Here is a 15,469-nt window from a genome sequence, read left to right as displayed (position 1 = left end):
CAATGAACGAGTGAACGCAATGTTCGTTTGAACGCAATGTTCGTTTGAGAACGAACGCAGCGTCAACGAACGTAGCGTTTGACGAACGCATGTTTCATTAGAGAACGAACGTGGGTTCGTTTGAGAACGAACGCAAGGTTCGTTTGAAGCCTTCAAGCCTCGCCAAAAATTGAGGTAACCACCTCCTTAAATTGAGGTAACCACCTCCTTAATTTCCGCACGTTTTCACGCGCACGAACCCCTTGAGGGTTTAATCTGAAACCGCCGCCGCTGAATCAACTCCGACGAGGAGTTTTGGAGATTGACGACAAATCAAAAAATCCCAAAAAAAAAAAATTATTTTTCTGTCGATTTTTGAACTCAAAACATTTAGATCCAAACCTCAATAATTGAATCAAACACCAAAAGAAATGAACTTTAGAGTTCATAAATGCTACAAATCCAAAAATCGAAAAAAAACCAAACAACATGGAAATTTTACTATTCATCCGAAAATAAAAATCTTTACTGTTCACCCAAAAATATTTTTACTGTTCACCCGAAAATAAAAAATTTCCTGTTCATCCGAAAATGGATCCGAATCAAACACAAATTAAGATCAAAGAACCCTAATTTTAATCTTAATCTCTTAGAACAAATCAATGGTGGCTCTGATACCACTTGTTAGATCTAATAAAAAACTTGAGATCTAAACCATAAAGCCATGATTTAATTCAAAGAGATTAACAAGAATCAAAAGGTGCGGAAGCATATACCTGAATCCATTAAAGAAAACTTGATTAGGGTTTTGATGATCTTCTAACCTTAGGGTTTCTCTCTTATGAATCTCTTTAGATGGGGATAAGAGAATGAGAGTGGTTAACCCTAGATTAGGGACCATAACCCCTTATATATAGGTGTTGTACTTTTGTAATTTGACCCCTCATCAAATTACAATTACAACCTGGTATCTGCACATATAACCCCATGATATATTTAAATACCTATTAACCCAAATTGATTGATCACTTTAAGTGTGTTATCCTTAAAGATAGTAATACACATTGATTAATCATATGTGCCCACAAATAGATTTAATTAGATTTAAATCCAACAGATACGGGTGGTGTTACTCATTTTGGAGAGTCTAGTTAAACGACTGATTTCAATTAGATTACAGGGTGCGCTCTAGCAAGTCTACTAAATCGGGTTCATGATTCAGGAGAATTTTTTGAATATAGTGAGGAAGTCTCTCTTGCGAAAATAAAGAGTGTGTAGAACTGTTATCCGAACCACTATAAAATCTCATATGTTCTCGGTTGGTTGCTTTCGGTGTTTGATTATCGTGAATCACTTTTCTTTTCTATTTTCCGGCTGCATATTATGTGTTTTTGGTTAAAAAAAAAAACTATAGCAATTTTATTCACTCCGAAGGTCGTATCTTAGATCCAGCACGATTTGGAATGGGGCGAATGTGCCAATAAGCTTATGGATGAATGATTTATATACCCGCTGCCTATATCTTCGGATTCAGTCACGCACAGGTGATTTATATACCCACTGCCTATATCTTCGGATTCAGTCACGCGTGAATACAGTTATATAAGTATGCTCAAATCCTTAATTTTTTTTTCCATTCTAAAATGTGAAGATGTTGTAATCCTTCCTATTGCCAATGAACAATTCTTTTATTGCTTGAATATGATTTGCCTAAAGTAAGTTACCAAAATTTACAATTGTTTCTTATAAATATCCAAACACGTATGTGTAATATGACACATGCATGCAGCAATACACTAATTACGAAAACTCTGTGTATAAGACATTATTATTTTGTAAATTACATAAACTTACGGCACTTTTTCATATTATCATCAATTACTTATTAAGGTGTTAAAAGTATTTTTGATACACTTTGTTGCTATTTTTGTTGGCCCAAAATCTGGCCCGTTACCAAAAGGCCCAGTTCCCCTCTCTATTTGTTTCAGCCTATCTCTAAACCTCTCCTCCTATGTTGATGGTACTGAACCCTAAGTTGACAGCCTCCTCTCCATTCCTTTGTTCTGCTTTGCAGCCACTGTGAGTCTCATCTCTCATCCCTGTAGGTCGGCTCCTACCATTCGAAACCCTAGGTTTCTATCCCGTGTCGACTGCCCCCTTCTCTATTTAGGTCGAAGGGCTGGTAGTAGCTCGGGATGAGATTGAGAGAGACGATGAAGAAGACCCTGAGCTTTGTGCTCTCCTCTGCTGTGTGTGATCCATCCTCTCCCTTCCAAAGCTTTGTGCTTTCACCCTTTGTGAGGTGAGTGGAGAGACAGTGGAATAGTTGCTTTCCCCCTTTTGTGTTCTTGGTGGTGCACGAGAGAAGAAGAACAGACTGGTTTGCTAGGCTTCTGAGCCAAACTTGTGACGACGTCGATCCTCAACACACTCATATATATTAGAATAGTTATTAACAACATTTTCTAAATTTGTTTGCGCAAATGTGTGTTGTATCTACACGCATCGCGTGCACCTAAAGTGCTAGTTATAACAAAACAAAGTTCCACTTGGTTTACGATCCTTAAACTACATGTGTTTAGGTGCTGAGTACGTACGTAGTGATTTGGTCGGAGGGCCCTTAGTCAAAGATGGATGAACATATACACGTAAGTATTAAACACCTTGGATTGATTTTGATTGACAATTACGTTTTCCAATAGGGAAAATTTGCAAAATAGACCGTTTTTATAAAGTAATTAGCGAAATAGACCACTTTTGAGAGTAATTAGCAAAATAGACCTCTTTTTGACAAAAGAGGTCGATTTTGAAAAAATGGCTTCAGAAAACATACGGGACTACTAGTCCCGTATGTTTAAAGCTAACTAATCTAATGATTAGTGCACTAATCATTAGATTAGTTAGCTTTAAACATACGGGACTAGTAGTCCCGTATGTTTTCTGAAGCCATTTTTTAAAAATCGACCTCTTTTTGGCCTATTGGCAAAAAAGAGGTCTATTTTGCTAATTACTTTTAAAAGTGGTCTATTTCGCTAATTACTTTATAAAAACGGTCTATTTTACAAATTTTCCCTTTCCAATAATAAAAACCACAAACACCATTTTTCCTCATTTCTTACTCTTTTTAAATAAAACATATAGTACAACACTTTAATTAAACGGCACCAAATCCAAACTCCAACATCAACCCAAGATATATAGTATATCCAATGACAAATCCTCTTCATACATCATCTATTTGTGGAACTCAATCATACAACAATTGGCATAACCGTAAATAACTGTTGATCTGGAGAAGCCCGCTTCTTTGGCCAAGGTGTCGAACTCTTTCTCGGTCCTCTCTTTGCCGCCGGGGAACTGAGTCATCAGGATGACGTCTACGTGGATTTTTTCTTGAATTGCCATAGTCGGCTCCGGCTTGTCCGGAACTATGCTCTGCATTGCGATCACCTTGCCGTCTTCCGGCAAAGCCTTCCAGCAGTTCCTCAGTATCTTGAGGCAGTCTTCATCACTCCACATGTGTAGATTCCACTGCAAAATTTTGGAATTAATGCACATATTATTATATATATGCTACAAGTAGATTATAATGGATAGGGTATATTTATACGGGACAGTTCCGTAGTATCCTGTTTTCCTCGTGCATCCAAAGAACCCCCATTTGTAAATCTTTTAATGGCGATTTATGCCACCTTCATTAATAAAATTTACAGATCTGTACAGATCTGTCTTCCGGATTAAAAAAGTTACAGTAAATTTCACAGAACCCTCGATTGACAGTAAGTTCTATCAGAAAGCACCCTAACAGCTAGCGTTAATTTTGACGTGTTACAAGCAAATCATTTTGTTAATGTTAGGATATTGTCCGTGATACCGTGCAATATCTCCTGTTTGTGTAATTACAAACTCTCATTTGATACTAATATTAGTTTGAGATGATTTAGAATGAGTATAGGTATGAGACATGTACGAGGTGAAATGACAAAAAAATCCCCTCAAACGTTGATTTCAGCATCAGCATCAGAACCATCAATGGTGGATGGTGTGTTGGGAATTTAACGCCTAAATCCCTAATGCAACAGAAACGCAGAATAGAAAAAGTACACCAAGATTTACGAGGTTCGGCAACTGGCTACGTTCTCGGGAGCCACACAGTAAATTTCTTATTAATCAAACAATAAATTACAATTCAAGAGCAGATCTCAAAACTGAGATTTCTCAAAAATGAACACTGTAGCTACAGTGTTAATAATTAAAGGGAATAATCCCTTTCAATTCTCTTTTGAGAATACCCCTTTCAAGAGGAATAAAAAGGCCCTAATTAATTTTTCTCTCTCTCTTCTTAAATCTCCCCTCAAGATTCTCAAATCCCAAGCGCTGGAGAAAGAAGGAAACACAGCTGTGTTTTTGTCCGCCGCCAGAGAAAAATCGGAGGGGAAAAAAGGCTCTCACACACAAGCTAGGGCATCGGGAAAGGGGGCTTTTATAGGCGAATACAGTGGGCTGGCGACAGCCTGTCACCAGCGCACAAGCCCGACGCAAGGGTCGGAGTGCTGAGACGCAGGGTTCGAACCGCTAAAACGCCGAGGTCAAGGGGGGGTTTCGAACACAGAGCTCGAGCTTGTCTGAGCTCCTGAGGCTCGCCTGTACCTCGCCTCCAGCTTCGCCTGCTTCATCCTCGAGCTCGTCGGAGCTCCTCGCCGGCGGAGGTTGGTATCCACCCCCAAAAACTAACAATCTCCCACTTGGAGACCAAACCTTGTCAACAGGCTATCTCATCAAGCTCCTCTCCTGTGTGGCTCCGCCCTCATCATCTATGCATAAAGGCCAACTGAAGTTACGCACAACTCCAGTTTCTGAACAGTCATCGTCTTTGTTAACATATCTGCTGGATTCTTACTTCCTGGAATCTTTTCCAGTTTTAACACGTCATCTTCCAACAGGGATCTGATGAAGTGGTACCAAAGCGCAATATGCTTCGTTCTAGAATGAAATGCTGAATTCTTCACTAAGTGTATCGCACTCTGGCTATCACTGTGCAAAACATTCTTCTCCTGTTTGAATCCCAGCTCTGTCAATAAGCCCTGAAGCCATATCATCTCTTTACTGGCTTCAGTCACTGCAACATACTCAGCTTCTGTAGTGGATAGGGTAACAATCTTCTGTACCTGTGACATCCAACTAACAGCTGTACTTCCGACGGTGAATACATAGCCGGTGGTGCTTCTTCGGTGATCAACTTCACCGCCGAAGTCTGCATCTACGTACCCTTGCACTTCCACCTCTCCCTTACCAAAGTGCAAACACTTCTGTGTGGTGCCTCATAGATATCTCAGAATCCACTTGACCGCTTCCCAATGAGCTTTTCCTGGATTCGACATAAACCGGCTAACCACTCCCACTGCATGGCCAATATCTGGTCTCGTACAGACCATTGCGTACATCAAACTTCCGATAGCTGAGGCGTAAGGAACCTGAGCCATACTCTCTTTCTCTTCTTCTGACTAAGGAGACTGATCCTTCGACAGACGAAAATGGCTGGCCAAGGGTGTGCTCACAGGCTTGGCGTCGCCCATGTTGAATCTTTGCAAAACACGGTTGATGTACTCCGTCTGAGATAACTGTAAGAGACCTCTCTTCTTATCTCTCGTGATTTGCATTCCAATGATCTTCTTCGTTGGACCCAAGTCCTTCATGTCAAACTCCTTTGACAGCTGCTGCTTCAAACTCCTGATATCCTTCATATCTCCGTGAAGAAACGCCGTCTTCACGTCTAACTGCTCGAGATGAAGATCTTCAATTGCTACAATACTCATCACGGTCCTGATAGTATTTAGCTTCACCACGGGAGCGAAAATATCGGTGTAGTCGATTCCTTCCTTCTGCTGGAAACCTTTGACAACTAGCCGGGCTTTATATCTTCTGGAACCATCCTGCTCCTCTTTCACCCGGTACACCCATTTGTTGTGGAGTGCCTTCTTACCCGTGGGCAACTCAGCTAGTTCCCACGTCTGGTTTGATATGAGAGACTTCATCTCATCTTTCATTGCAAGCTCCCACTTGCTCGCATCTCCACACTGACAAGCTTCATCAAAGCTTTCAGGCTCCCCACCATCTGTCAACAACAGATAGTTCATGTATCTCCTGTTGGGTACAGGAGGACGAGAAGATCTTCTTAATATCGGAGCTGGTGCGTCGGGCTCCTGCGCACCATCTTGTCCAACAGGCTCCAACATGCTCTTCTGGCTGAGGACCCTCTGCATTGGGTTCTTCCGAGAGGTTACTCGGGACATCATCTGCATCCACAAATATTGACTTGATCTCTGAGTCATCTGTCTTGTGCATGTCCTTGTACATCACCTTCTCGTTGAATATCACATCTCTGTTGCGGATCACTTTCTTGTTTTCGTTGTCCCAAATGCGGTAGCCGAACTCATCTTCACCATAGCCGATGAAAGTGCATTTCTTTGACTTGGGATCAAGCTTATTCCTGCCTTGATCACTAATATGCACGTAAGCTACACAACCGAAAACTTTAAGATGTGAGAGTTTTACCTCCTTTCCGCACCATACCTCCTCTGGTATTCTGTGCTCCAATGGAACCGATGGACCTCGGTTGATCAAGTAAGCTGCTGTGTTGACCGCTTCTGCCCAGAACTGCTTCGGTAGGCCTGACTGTACTCGAATGCTTCTGGCTCTCTCTGTCAACGTTCGGTTCATCCGCTCAGCTACACCATTTTGCTGAGGCGTGCCGGGCACGGTTCTTTCCATTCTGATCCCGTGCTCATAACAGAACTTCTTGAATCCGGTGTCTTCATATTCACCACCATTATCGGTCCTAAGCTTCTTTATTCTCAGACCGGTCTCATTCTCGACCATAGCTTTCCATCTCCTGAAAGCCTCAAATACTTCTGACTTATGCTTCAGAAAGTAGACCCATACTTTCCGAGAGTGATCATCGATAAAAGTCACGAAGTAGTGTTTTCCACCAATGGACGTGGTGGTTATTGGTCCCCACACATCTGAGTGAACGAGCTCTAGTTTCTCTTTCCTGGGGGTTCTGCCACTTGTCTGAAAGCTGATTCTCCTCTGCTTTCCGAGTATGCATTCTTCACACATATCCATCTCCACTAACTGCAGTCCTAGGAGTTTTCCCTTTGTGTGCATGATTTTCATCCCCTTCTCACTCATATGACCGAGTCTCTGGTGCCACAGCTTTGAAGTTTCATTACCTGCTGCAACTGAGATCAAACAACATGCACCTGCTGTCATATATAGGGTACCAGTCTTCCTGCCTCGGGCAATCGTCATTGCGCCCTTTGAGATCTTCCAATTATCTCTATGGAAGGTCGTGGTATATCCTTCGCCAGCCAACTGGCCTACGGATATTAAGTTCTTTCTCAGGTCTTGAATATGCCTGACATCCTTCAGCTCCCATACTGACCCGTTCAACTTAATTTTCACCACGCCTTTGCCCACAATAGAACATGGTTGATCATCACCAAGATATACGTATCCAAGATTTCCGGGGGTATACTTCTCGAAGAATTCTTTCTGAGAGGTAGCATGGAACGACGCTTCTGAATCTAACACCCAAGATTCCTCCTTGCTCCCCAAAGAGCATATCAATGCGTCGTCTCCTCCTGAGGTGGAGGTGGCATTCACCTCTGCCTTCGACTCCTTCTCCTTCTGAGCACTCTTGCACTGATTCTTGTAATGCCCGGTCTTTCCACAATTCCAACACTCAATAGCCTTCGAGTTGTTGCTTGGATTCCTTGACTTGGACCTCCTGTCCTTTGATCTACCTCTGAAGTTTGATTTTCCTCGTCCGTTTCCTCTGATTGAATTTCTACCTCTTGACTCTGTATGCAATACTGAAGAGATTGTAGCTTCACCCGTCTCTCTCCGTCGGATCTCCTCACTGAGAACCAAATCATGAACGTCGTCGAACTTCAACTTTTTGTTTCCCGACGAGCTACTCACAGCTGTGACTGTAGCGTTCCAACTCTCTGGTAGGGAAGACAAAAGTATCAACGCCCGAACTTCCTCATCAAACTCGATTCCAGCTGAACTCAATTGGGTTGTAACCGTATTAAGTTCATTGAGGTGTTGTGCTTCTGACGCGCCTTCCGCCATTTTCAGATTGAATAACCGCCGCATCAAATGAACTTTGTTCACGGTTGATGGCTTCTCATACATGTTTGAGAGAGCTGTCATAAGACCCGCCGTGGTCTTCTCCTTCGCTATATGTTGAACACAACATTGCGAGTCAACGTCAATCTGATAACTTCGAGGGTTTGTCTATCTAGAAGGTTCCACTCGTCTGCCTTTATAGAATCCGGCTTCTTCCCCGATAGTAGTTGATACAGATTTTTCTGATACAGATAATCCTCTATCTGCATTTTCCAGAATCCGAAATCTGTTCCATCAAATTTCTCAAGTCTCAGTTTTCCTTCATCTGCTGCCATGGCTCCCACTTGAATCTCACTTCCTCTAGATCGTTTCACGCTCTGATACCAGTTGTTGGGAATTTAACGTTTAAATCCCTAATACAACAGAAACACAGAATAGAAAAAGCACACCAAGATTTACGAGGTTCGACAACTGCCTACGTCCTCGGGAGCCACACAGTAAATTTCTTATTAATCAAACAATAAATTACAATTCAAGAGCAGATCTCAAAACTGAGATTTCTCAAAAATGAACACTGTAGCTACAGTGTTAATAATTAAAGGGAATAATCCCTTTCAATTCTCTTTTTTCTCAAAAATGAACACTGTAGCTACAGTGTTAATAATTAAAGGGAATAATCCCTTTCAATTCTCTTTTTAGAATACCCCTTTCAAGGGGAATAAAAAGGCCCTAATTAATTTCTCTCTCTCTCTCTTCTTAAATCTCCCCTCAAGATTCTCAAATCCCAAGCGCTGGAGAAAGAAGGAAACGCAGCTGCGTTTTTGTCCGCCGCCAGAGAAAAATCGGAGGGGGAAAAAAGGCTCTCACACACAAGCTAGGGCATCGGGAAAGGGGGCTTTTATAGGCGAATACAGTAAGCTGGCGACAGCCTGTCACCAGCGCACAAGCCCGACGCAAGGGTCGGAGTGCTGAGACGCAGGGTTCGAACCGCTAAAACGCCGAGGTCAAGGGGGGGCGTTCGAACGTAGAGCTCGAGCTTGTCTGAGCTCCCGAGGCTCGCCTGAACCTCGCCTCCAGCTTCGCCTGCTTCATCCTCGAGCTCGTCGGAGCTCCTCGCTGGCGGAGGTTGGTATCCACCCCAAAAAACTAACATGGTGACCATTGATGGTTCAGGACTCCATCAATGGTGTAAAAGTTTAAAGACATCAAAATCATCAATGATGCTCACCATCAATGGTCTCTCAACACCAATGGTTGTCACGAGGCACCATTGATGGTAAAGTCGACTTAAATATTTTTTTCATGATTCAATCACAACCATTCATGATTTATATAATCTTTAACCTCTACCATGTTTCATCTATCTCTTTCCTAATCTAATTTTTTAATATTGTGAGATCAACAAGTGATTTTTTTATGTGGAGCCTTGTCAAACTCTTACTCATCACACACAACATCTTTGTATTGTTTTTCAGCAAGGAGAGTTACTCTTGGATTGATCATCATCATCATTCTTCATCAGACTTTGCTTGTATCATTCGGAGGATGGTTGTTTTATCAAAAGGGTTGTAAGATCGTTTTTGAGTTATGAACTTACTTGCTATTTGATTTGTATTTCTTTGAGCTTCATTTATAGTATATTAAAGCTAGTTGAATTGAGGTTTGGGACTAACTAGGGCTAGGAATTACTCATTGCGAAGAGTTAGGTTAGACGACTAATTTGTAGGGTATTAGTCTTGAAAGTCTAATGAATTAATTATGATTCGAATGAACTCTCTTCATAGTGAGGAAGCTCTTAGTGAGAAGTAAGAGTGGACATATGATTGTTTATCTGTAACCACTATAAAATCTTATATGTGCTTGGTTGATTATTTTTGGTACTATTTGTATTGCTTTATATTAATTGTCTATCACTTTTATTTGCTACTTTCCGCAGCATATTCTGTGTTTAAGTGAAAAATAGTAGCAATTCTATTCACCATTCCTCTAGACTTGCATTTCAGTCTTGCATTTCAGATCCAACAGCTAAGAGACTAAATTCTTCTACTCTTGAAACACCCCAAAGTGTTATAGCTTTTGTAATATATAACTTTTTTCAAAATTTATTTTATATAAAATGAGTAAAGGCACCTCACCTTCATTAAGATGCCATCTCCACTCGGAACACTGTCAAACATATCCCCACTAACGTGCTCCACTCCTGTATCATCAAAATCACTTCTTAATTAAAAATGTTAAAACCCATGCTCAAAATTAAACGAAAACCAAATTATGACTACTCAATACATTCAAGTCCATCACTCAAAATGAAAACAATAAATCAAATCCAAATTAACGTTAGCTCAAATAGGGAATGTTAGTAGTGCTTGTATTAACTTATATATACCTCTATATATCTTTGTGTATGAGTATGTGTGAATAAAGAAAATTATATTAGGCGGGAACTCACTTTTCTATATGATTTTGCAAACAAACAAATAACAACGTTCATCAGGTAAGTGTAATGGAAAGAAATATACCTTATTATTATTACATTTTGTGACATAATTTTGCTAAATGGAATACTTGTTAGTATCCGATACTCATACCAGGAATTTGTTCAGCCTCAGAAATGACATGAGGGAGATCAAAGTTAATCCCCTTTATGTGGGGATGCTTCTTGAGGATCATGTTGAGAGTTCCTCCGACACCTCCACCAACATCGACGAGCACCTTTATGTTGTCGAAACCCTTGTAGGTCTCGAGAATTTTCTTGACGACTATGGTGGAGTGGCTCTTCATCCCCTCGTTGAACACTTGATTGAACCTTGGGTCCGTTCCTAGGTACTCGAACAGGTCCATGCCGTATGTTTTGTTGAATGGGATGCCTCCGTTCAAGACCGCATCTTTCAAATGGTACCTATCACAGAAACACGATTAATTGTTAACAAATTAGTCAAGCCAAAAAGAGAGCCGTTTCTACCATTCAATTGGTGGCTAGCAAAGTCTTCCTACTAGCTAATAAACTAATTACTTTATATATGAACCAATTATCAGATACAAATCGTACCAAAGCACTTCTGAACAAGGGGGTAAGCGAAGTCCCCAAACTGTCCCAATACCTTAAGTGCGCTTGTAAGATTTGTACTCCCAGTTATCTATATGTATTCTCAATCGCAGTTGAGAGGAACGTACGTAGGATGCGATAAGGAACCGCAATGAGGCTCAATCGCCGGGGACGGAGAACATTAGTAAATTAGATATTTGTGGAACGCAACCGAGTTCTATCTAGTGATCCGATTTACAATTCAAATAAGTTCAATTTTTAAAGAGCGGAATTTTTCTAGAAAATAATAACAAGAAAAGCGTGAAATATAAGCCAGAAAAAATATGCATATCTTAATTGCAACATGGTTTTCAACCAATAACATAAATAGTAAATAAAATGTAGCGAGTCATCATTCGGTTAGTTCGATCAGATTAATCAGTTTAAACTGATTAGTGCTCGCCCTTGTTGGAGAAAATAAGGAAGGATTAACTCTTCTTAACCCATTACTAAGGTACCGTTTGGCAAAGGATTAAGTGAGGGGTTAAGGAGACTTAACCCCTTCTTAACCTGCCAAACACAACAAATCTATATGGCCCCGTTTGGCAAAGGGTTAAGGAGGAGGGATTAAAGAGAAGGGTTAACTTAGTTAATCCATCGTGAAGGGTTAAAAAAATCCTAAACCCGTTTGGATACGATAGTTAAGACAAGGGGTTAAGTCTTTTGTGTTTGGCAAATGAAGAGGGGTTAAGGAGATTAATCTCATTATTTTTTAAAAAAAATACCACTTTCATCCTTATTGAAGATTTATAAAAAATTACCTAATCAAAAACGAAAAAACTAGTGAATCCCTTACCCGTTCTCAATGCTTTCCAAGTCAGAATCCCTCACAACCTTCATCATTTGCTTCTCGCAAGATGCAGTAGTCTCAAGAAACTGCTTCTGATCTCAGACAAATCTGTCATCTCCAGCAATGAGTTAGTGAATCTAATACCACTGAGCGGGTTTTTGATCTCTTGACAAATGTAAGCGAGCTCTTTCATTCTTGCAAAACATTTCTTTTCCTGCTGCCTCTGGATTTCAAGAGCCCGCTGTAGTTCAGAACTAGCTATTTGTAGGAAACAAAATGCTCCAATTATATGTCCATCAATTTTAGTCCTTGCATTTGCCGTCAATAATGCCTATACAAATTTGCCATTCTTATCAAAGAATGCAAATGGATACTTGTCTGTCTCCTGACCCTCGATTGCATTGTGTATTCCACTCTGAGCAACATGTGTTCTCATCCGAAGCAAATATTGGGGGAATCAAAGGGTTGGGACTGTGGAGCAACTAAGTTTTCTTTTTTAAAACATAATGAAAGAAGTCTTAGAAGCACAATACCTCTTAAGGCTCGGCTCAGAAGCTTTTCAACAACATCTCTAGACTCCCCAAAGACGAGATCTTGAACTAATGATTTCCCCATGGCTTCATCAACAGACAATCCAGTTAGCTCAGCAACTTTAGCATTCCACCCATTTATTTTCCCATCGGAATCAACAGCAAAGATCGGTATTGTGGCTGTCTCAATCAACCTCACCATCTCCCTTGCAACTGAGCTCAACTCATCGATCCCTTGCAACCCCAACTCTCCAAGCTGCCCACCGATAATAGCCTTGGAATTGCTTGTGCCCTCCACTGCATCCCTGAAAGGACGTCGGTGCCGAGGGTGAGAGGGTTGGATCTCTTGTTGTCGTCGAGGACGAGGACGGATTGGGGGACGAGGTCGAGGAGGTCGGGGGAGTTCTCAGAGAAGGCGAGGAGGAGGAGGGAGGATCCGTCGATGGCGAGGGTGCAGCTGAAGGGCTGGATGTGACCAACGCACTGAATTGGGGGAGGTAGGCGGTGATCTGGTGCTCGTCGGCGGCGGGGGCGGAGGAGGAGTGGGCGTGGAGGGAGTGGCAGTAGTCGAAGGACTTGCCGGAGGACTGCTTCTACTCGAACGCGGCGTGGAGGTAGCCAAATTTCCGCTGCCAAGATCTAGAAAAAATTCCTCCGCCTACCCTTGCGAGAGAAGAGGGAATAAGCCTTGTTCCGCCGATCTCAGAGGAATTGTTAACCCTTCAATTCACGGGATAAAGGAGTTTTATCCCTCACGTGCGGGTTAGTTAATCATGGGGCTTTTTTTTCTGTTTGGCAGGATAACGAAGGGATAAACCCTCGTAACCCTTCATTTAACCCATTGCCAAACACAGCCTATAAGGGTTAAAGTGAGTTAACCCTCCATAATTTGCCAAACATAAAAAATATAGAAGTGTTAAGTTAACCCCTCTAGAGGGGTTAAAATGAGTTAACCCCTCAAAATGAGGGGTTTACTAATACTCCTATTTAGATGGAATAAGAGTTAACCCTTCTAATTATAAAAAAATAGTCAAAATCATTGTTATTCCCAAACACTAAAACTGATCATAAAGACTAAAATAAAACTTATTTAACGGGTTAATAATTTAGTCCTTCGGATTATCAAATGGGCTAAGTACATTAATCCTTCTCTTTAACCCCACTTCATTAACCATTTGCCAAACGGGGCCTAAAGGACTAGCTAGATCCTAGTGCGTATATAATGATGAAATGGCTAAATATTAGAACCCCCCTAACTTTGGACGATCACCAGAAAAAACCCCCTTAACATTTAAAATATCGGAAAAACTCCTTCAAGTATTGGCATTATCACAATCCCCCCTCTAACCTTTAGATTTTATCAGAAAAACCCCTTTAGTTTTGAGATTTTATTAAAGAACTCCCTTAAATTAGGGAGAATGTTCGATAAAATCTTAAAGTTAAGGAGGTTTTCTGGTAACTCCTAAACTTAAGGGGGGTTTTCTAATATTTTCAAAGTTAAGGGGGGTTTTCTGATAATCATAAAAAGTTGAGGGTGGTTTTATGATCGATATTTAACCTAATTAAGAAACTAACCGAGAGAGAAATATACATACCAGCTCTCGATGAAGACCCTGTCCTGGTTCAGAGCCAAAGCCGCCATAGAAACCCCATCCTCATTCTTCGTCAAGTACTTCACCACTGGCGCAGCTCCATACTTCCTCTCCACCGTCCCATCATCCCTCGTCTCGACGGTGCAAGTCAACACACTGTAACTCGCCAGCAGCCTCATCATCCTGTCAAGCATCGACGCGGCCTGCGGGTTTTCAGTCGGCAGCTGAGCAGCGATTTCCACAGGGGACAAGGAAGCGCCGGGGCCGGCCTTGGCGATGATCTCGAAGATGCCTAGATCAATGGCGGATGTTACCGTCATGGGAAGGATGGAGGAGGAGACCAGTTGATGGGCGTAGATGCATGCCTCCTCGTCGGTGGTGATTTGGGGAGCTGCGGTCGTCCAATTTTGGGTTGAACCCATTTTTGCTTGACTACAGACAGAGGAAAGGAGAGGGAATAGAATATCGTTTGAGAAGCTAGTACCATGAGGGGTTTATATAATTAAGGGTTGAGGGAAAATTTCCTTCTACCCCCTGAAGACGATTAATTAATGATAACCCCACTAGAATTTGAAATTCATTAGCTAGGCCCTACACCTTACGAATTTTAAATATTCTTGTTGAGCTGTAGCTTTATTAAACAATAATTAGTCAATAATGATAACCCCACTAGAATTTGAAATTCATTAGCTAGGCCCTACACCTTACGAATTTTAAATAGAAAAATTCCTCAATGACCCAAAATATGGGACCAATAGGAGGGACAAGTGAGGTGTCCTCCTCCTATTGGATAATGAGTTGGACATCATTAATGATGGCCAACTCATTATTCAATAAGAAGGAGACACCTCACTTGTCCCCCTTATTGGTCCCATATTTTGGGTCCCTGTAGCAAACTTTTAAAATATTCTTGCTGAGCTGTAGCTTAATGAACAATCAGTTGGATATAGTTTTTTTAATCAAATTTCACATGGGCTGTTGCAGAGCCGCCCATGTTTTTATTAATTAAATAATATGGTGGGTCACACCGAAGAAAAATTAGGACATGGACCTCACTGCATAGTAAAATAATAATATTTTATTTATGCATAGTATTTTCCCAAACGCTATAAATAGCCCCCAAATCCTTAAGGAAAATAAATTCTAAAAACAAAAATCAATATATACAGATATATATTGTAAAATAGCTGGTGCTAGTAGAAACATTGTCTGGACTGAGAAGGTCTTATAGATCGAGGAGATCGTTGCCTTAATCGAGAAGGTCTTATAGATCGAGAAGATCGTTGCCTTAACCGAGAGGTCCTATAGATCGAGGAGATCTTGACAGTACTGGGTCGGTGCACACCAGAGTACTATACTG

General features: G+C 41.2%; 1 protein-coding gene across 1 annotated transcript; it reads right to left on the bottom strand.

Moving 5' to 3' along the window:
* Nucleotides 3,069-14,571, bottom strand: LOC109821887 (caffeic acid 3-O-methyltransferase-like). Its single transcript, XM_020388045.1, has 4 exons — nt 14,113-14,571; nt 10,701-11,011; nt 10,248-10,312; nt 3,069-3,510 (listed from the first exon to the last, which is right to left on the bottom strand). The coding sequence occupies exons 1-4, from the start codon at nt 14,529-14,531 to the stop codon at nt 3,214-3,216; spliced, it is 1,092 nt and encodes a 363-aa protein (XP_020243634.1). The 5' UTR covers nt 14,532-14,571; the 3' UTR covers nt 3,069-3,213.

Source organism: Asparagus officinalis, chromosome 8 (genome assembly GCF_001876935.1).
Source record: "Asparagus officinalis chromosome 8, Aspof.V1, whole genome shotgun sequence".
NCBI classification, from domain to species: Eukaryota; Viridiplantae; Streptophyta; class Magnoliopsida; order Asparagales; family Asparagaceae; genus Asparagus; species Asparagus officinalis.
This window is presented reverse-complemented; position numbering and strand designations above follow the sequence as displayed.

Bases quoted from the DNA above. Each gene is read 5' to 3' on its own strand.
- LOC109821887 (XM_020388045.1), bottom strand. From the start codon at position 14,531: ATGGGTTCAACCCAAAATTGGACGACCGCAGCTCCCCAAATCACCACC. The intron at 11,012-14,112 runs GTATGTATATTT...TTTCTGTGATAG, and splicing joins AGGGTCTTCATCGAGAGCTG to GTACCATTTGAAAGATGCGG. The intron at 3,511-10,247 runs GTGAGGTGCCTT...AAAATTTTGCAG, and splicing joins GAGATGGCATCTTAATGAAG to TGGAATCTACACATGTGGAG.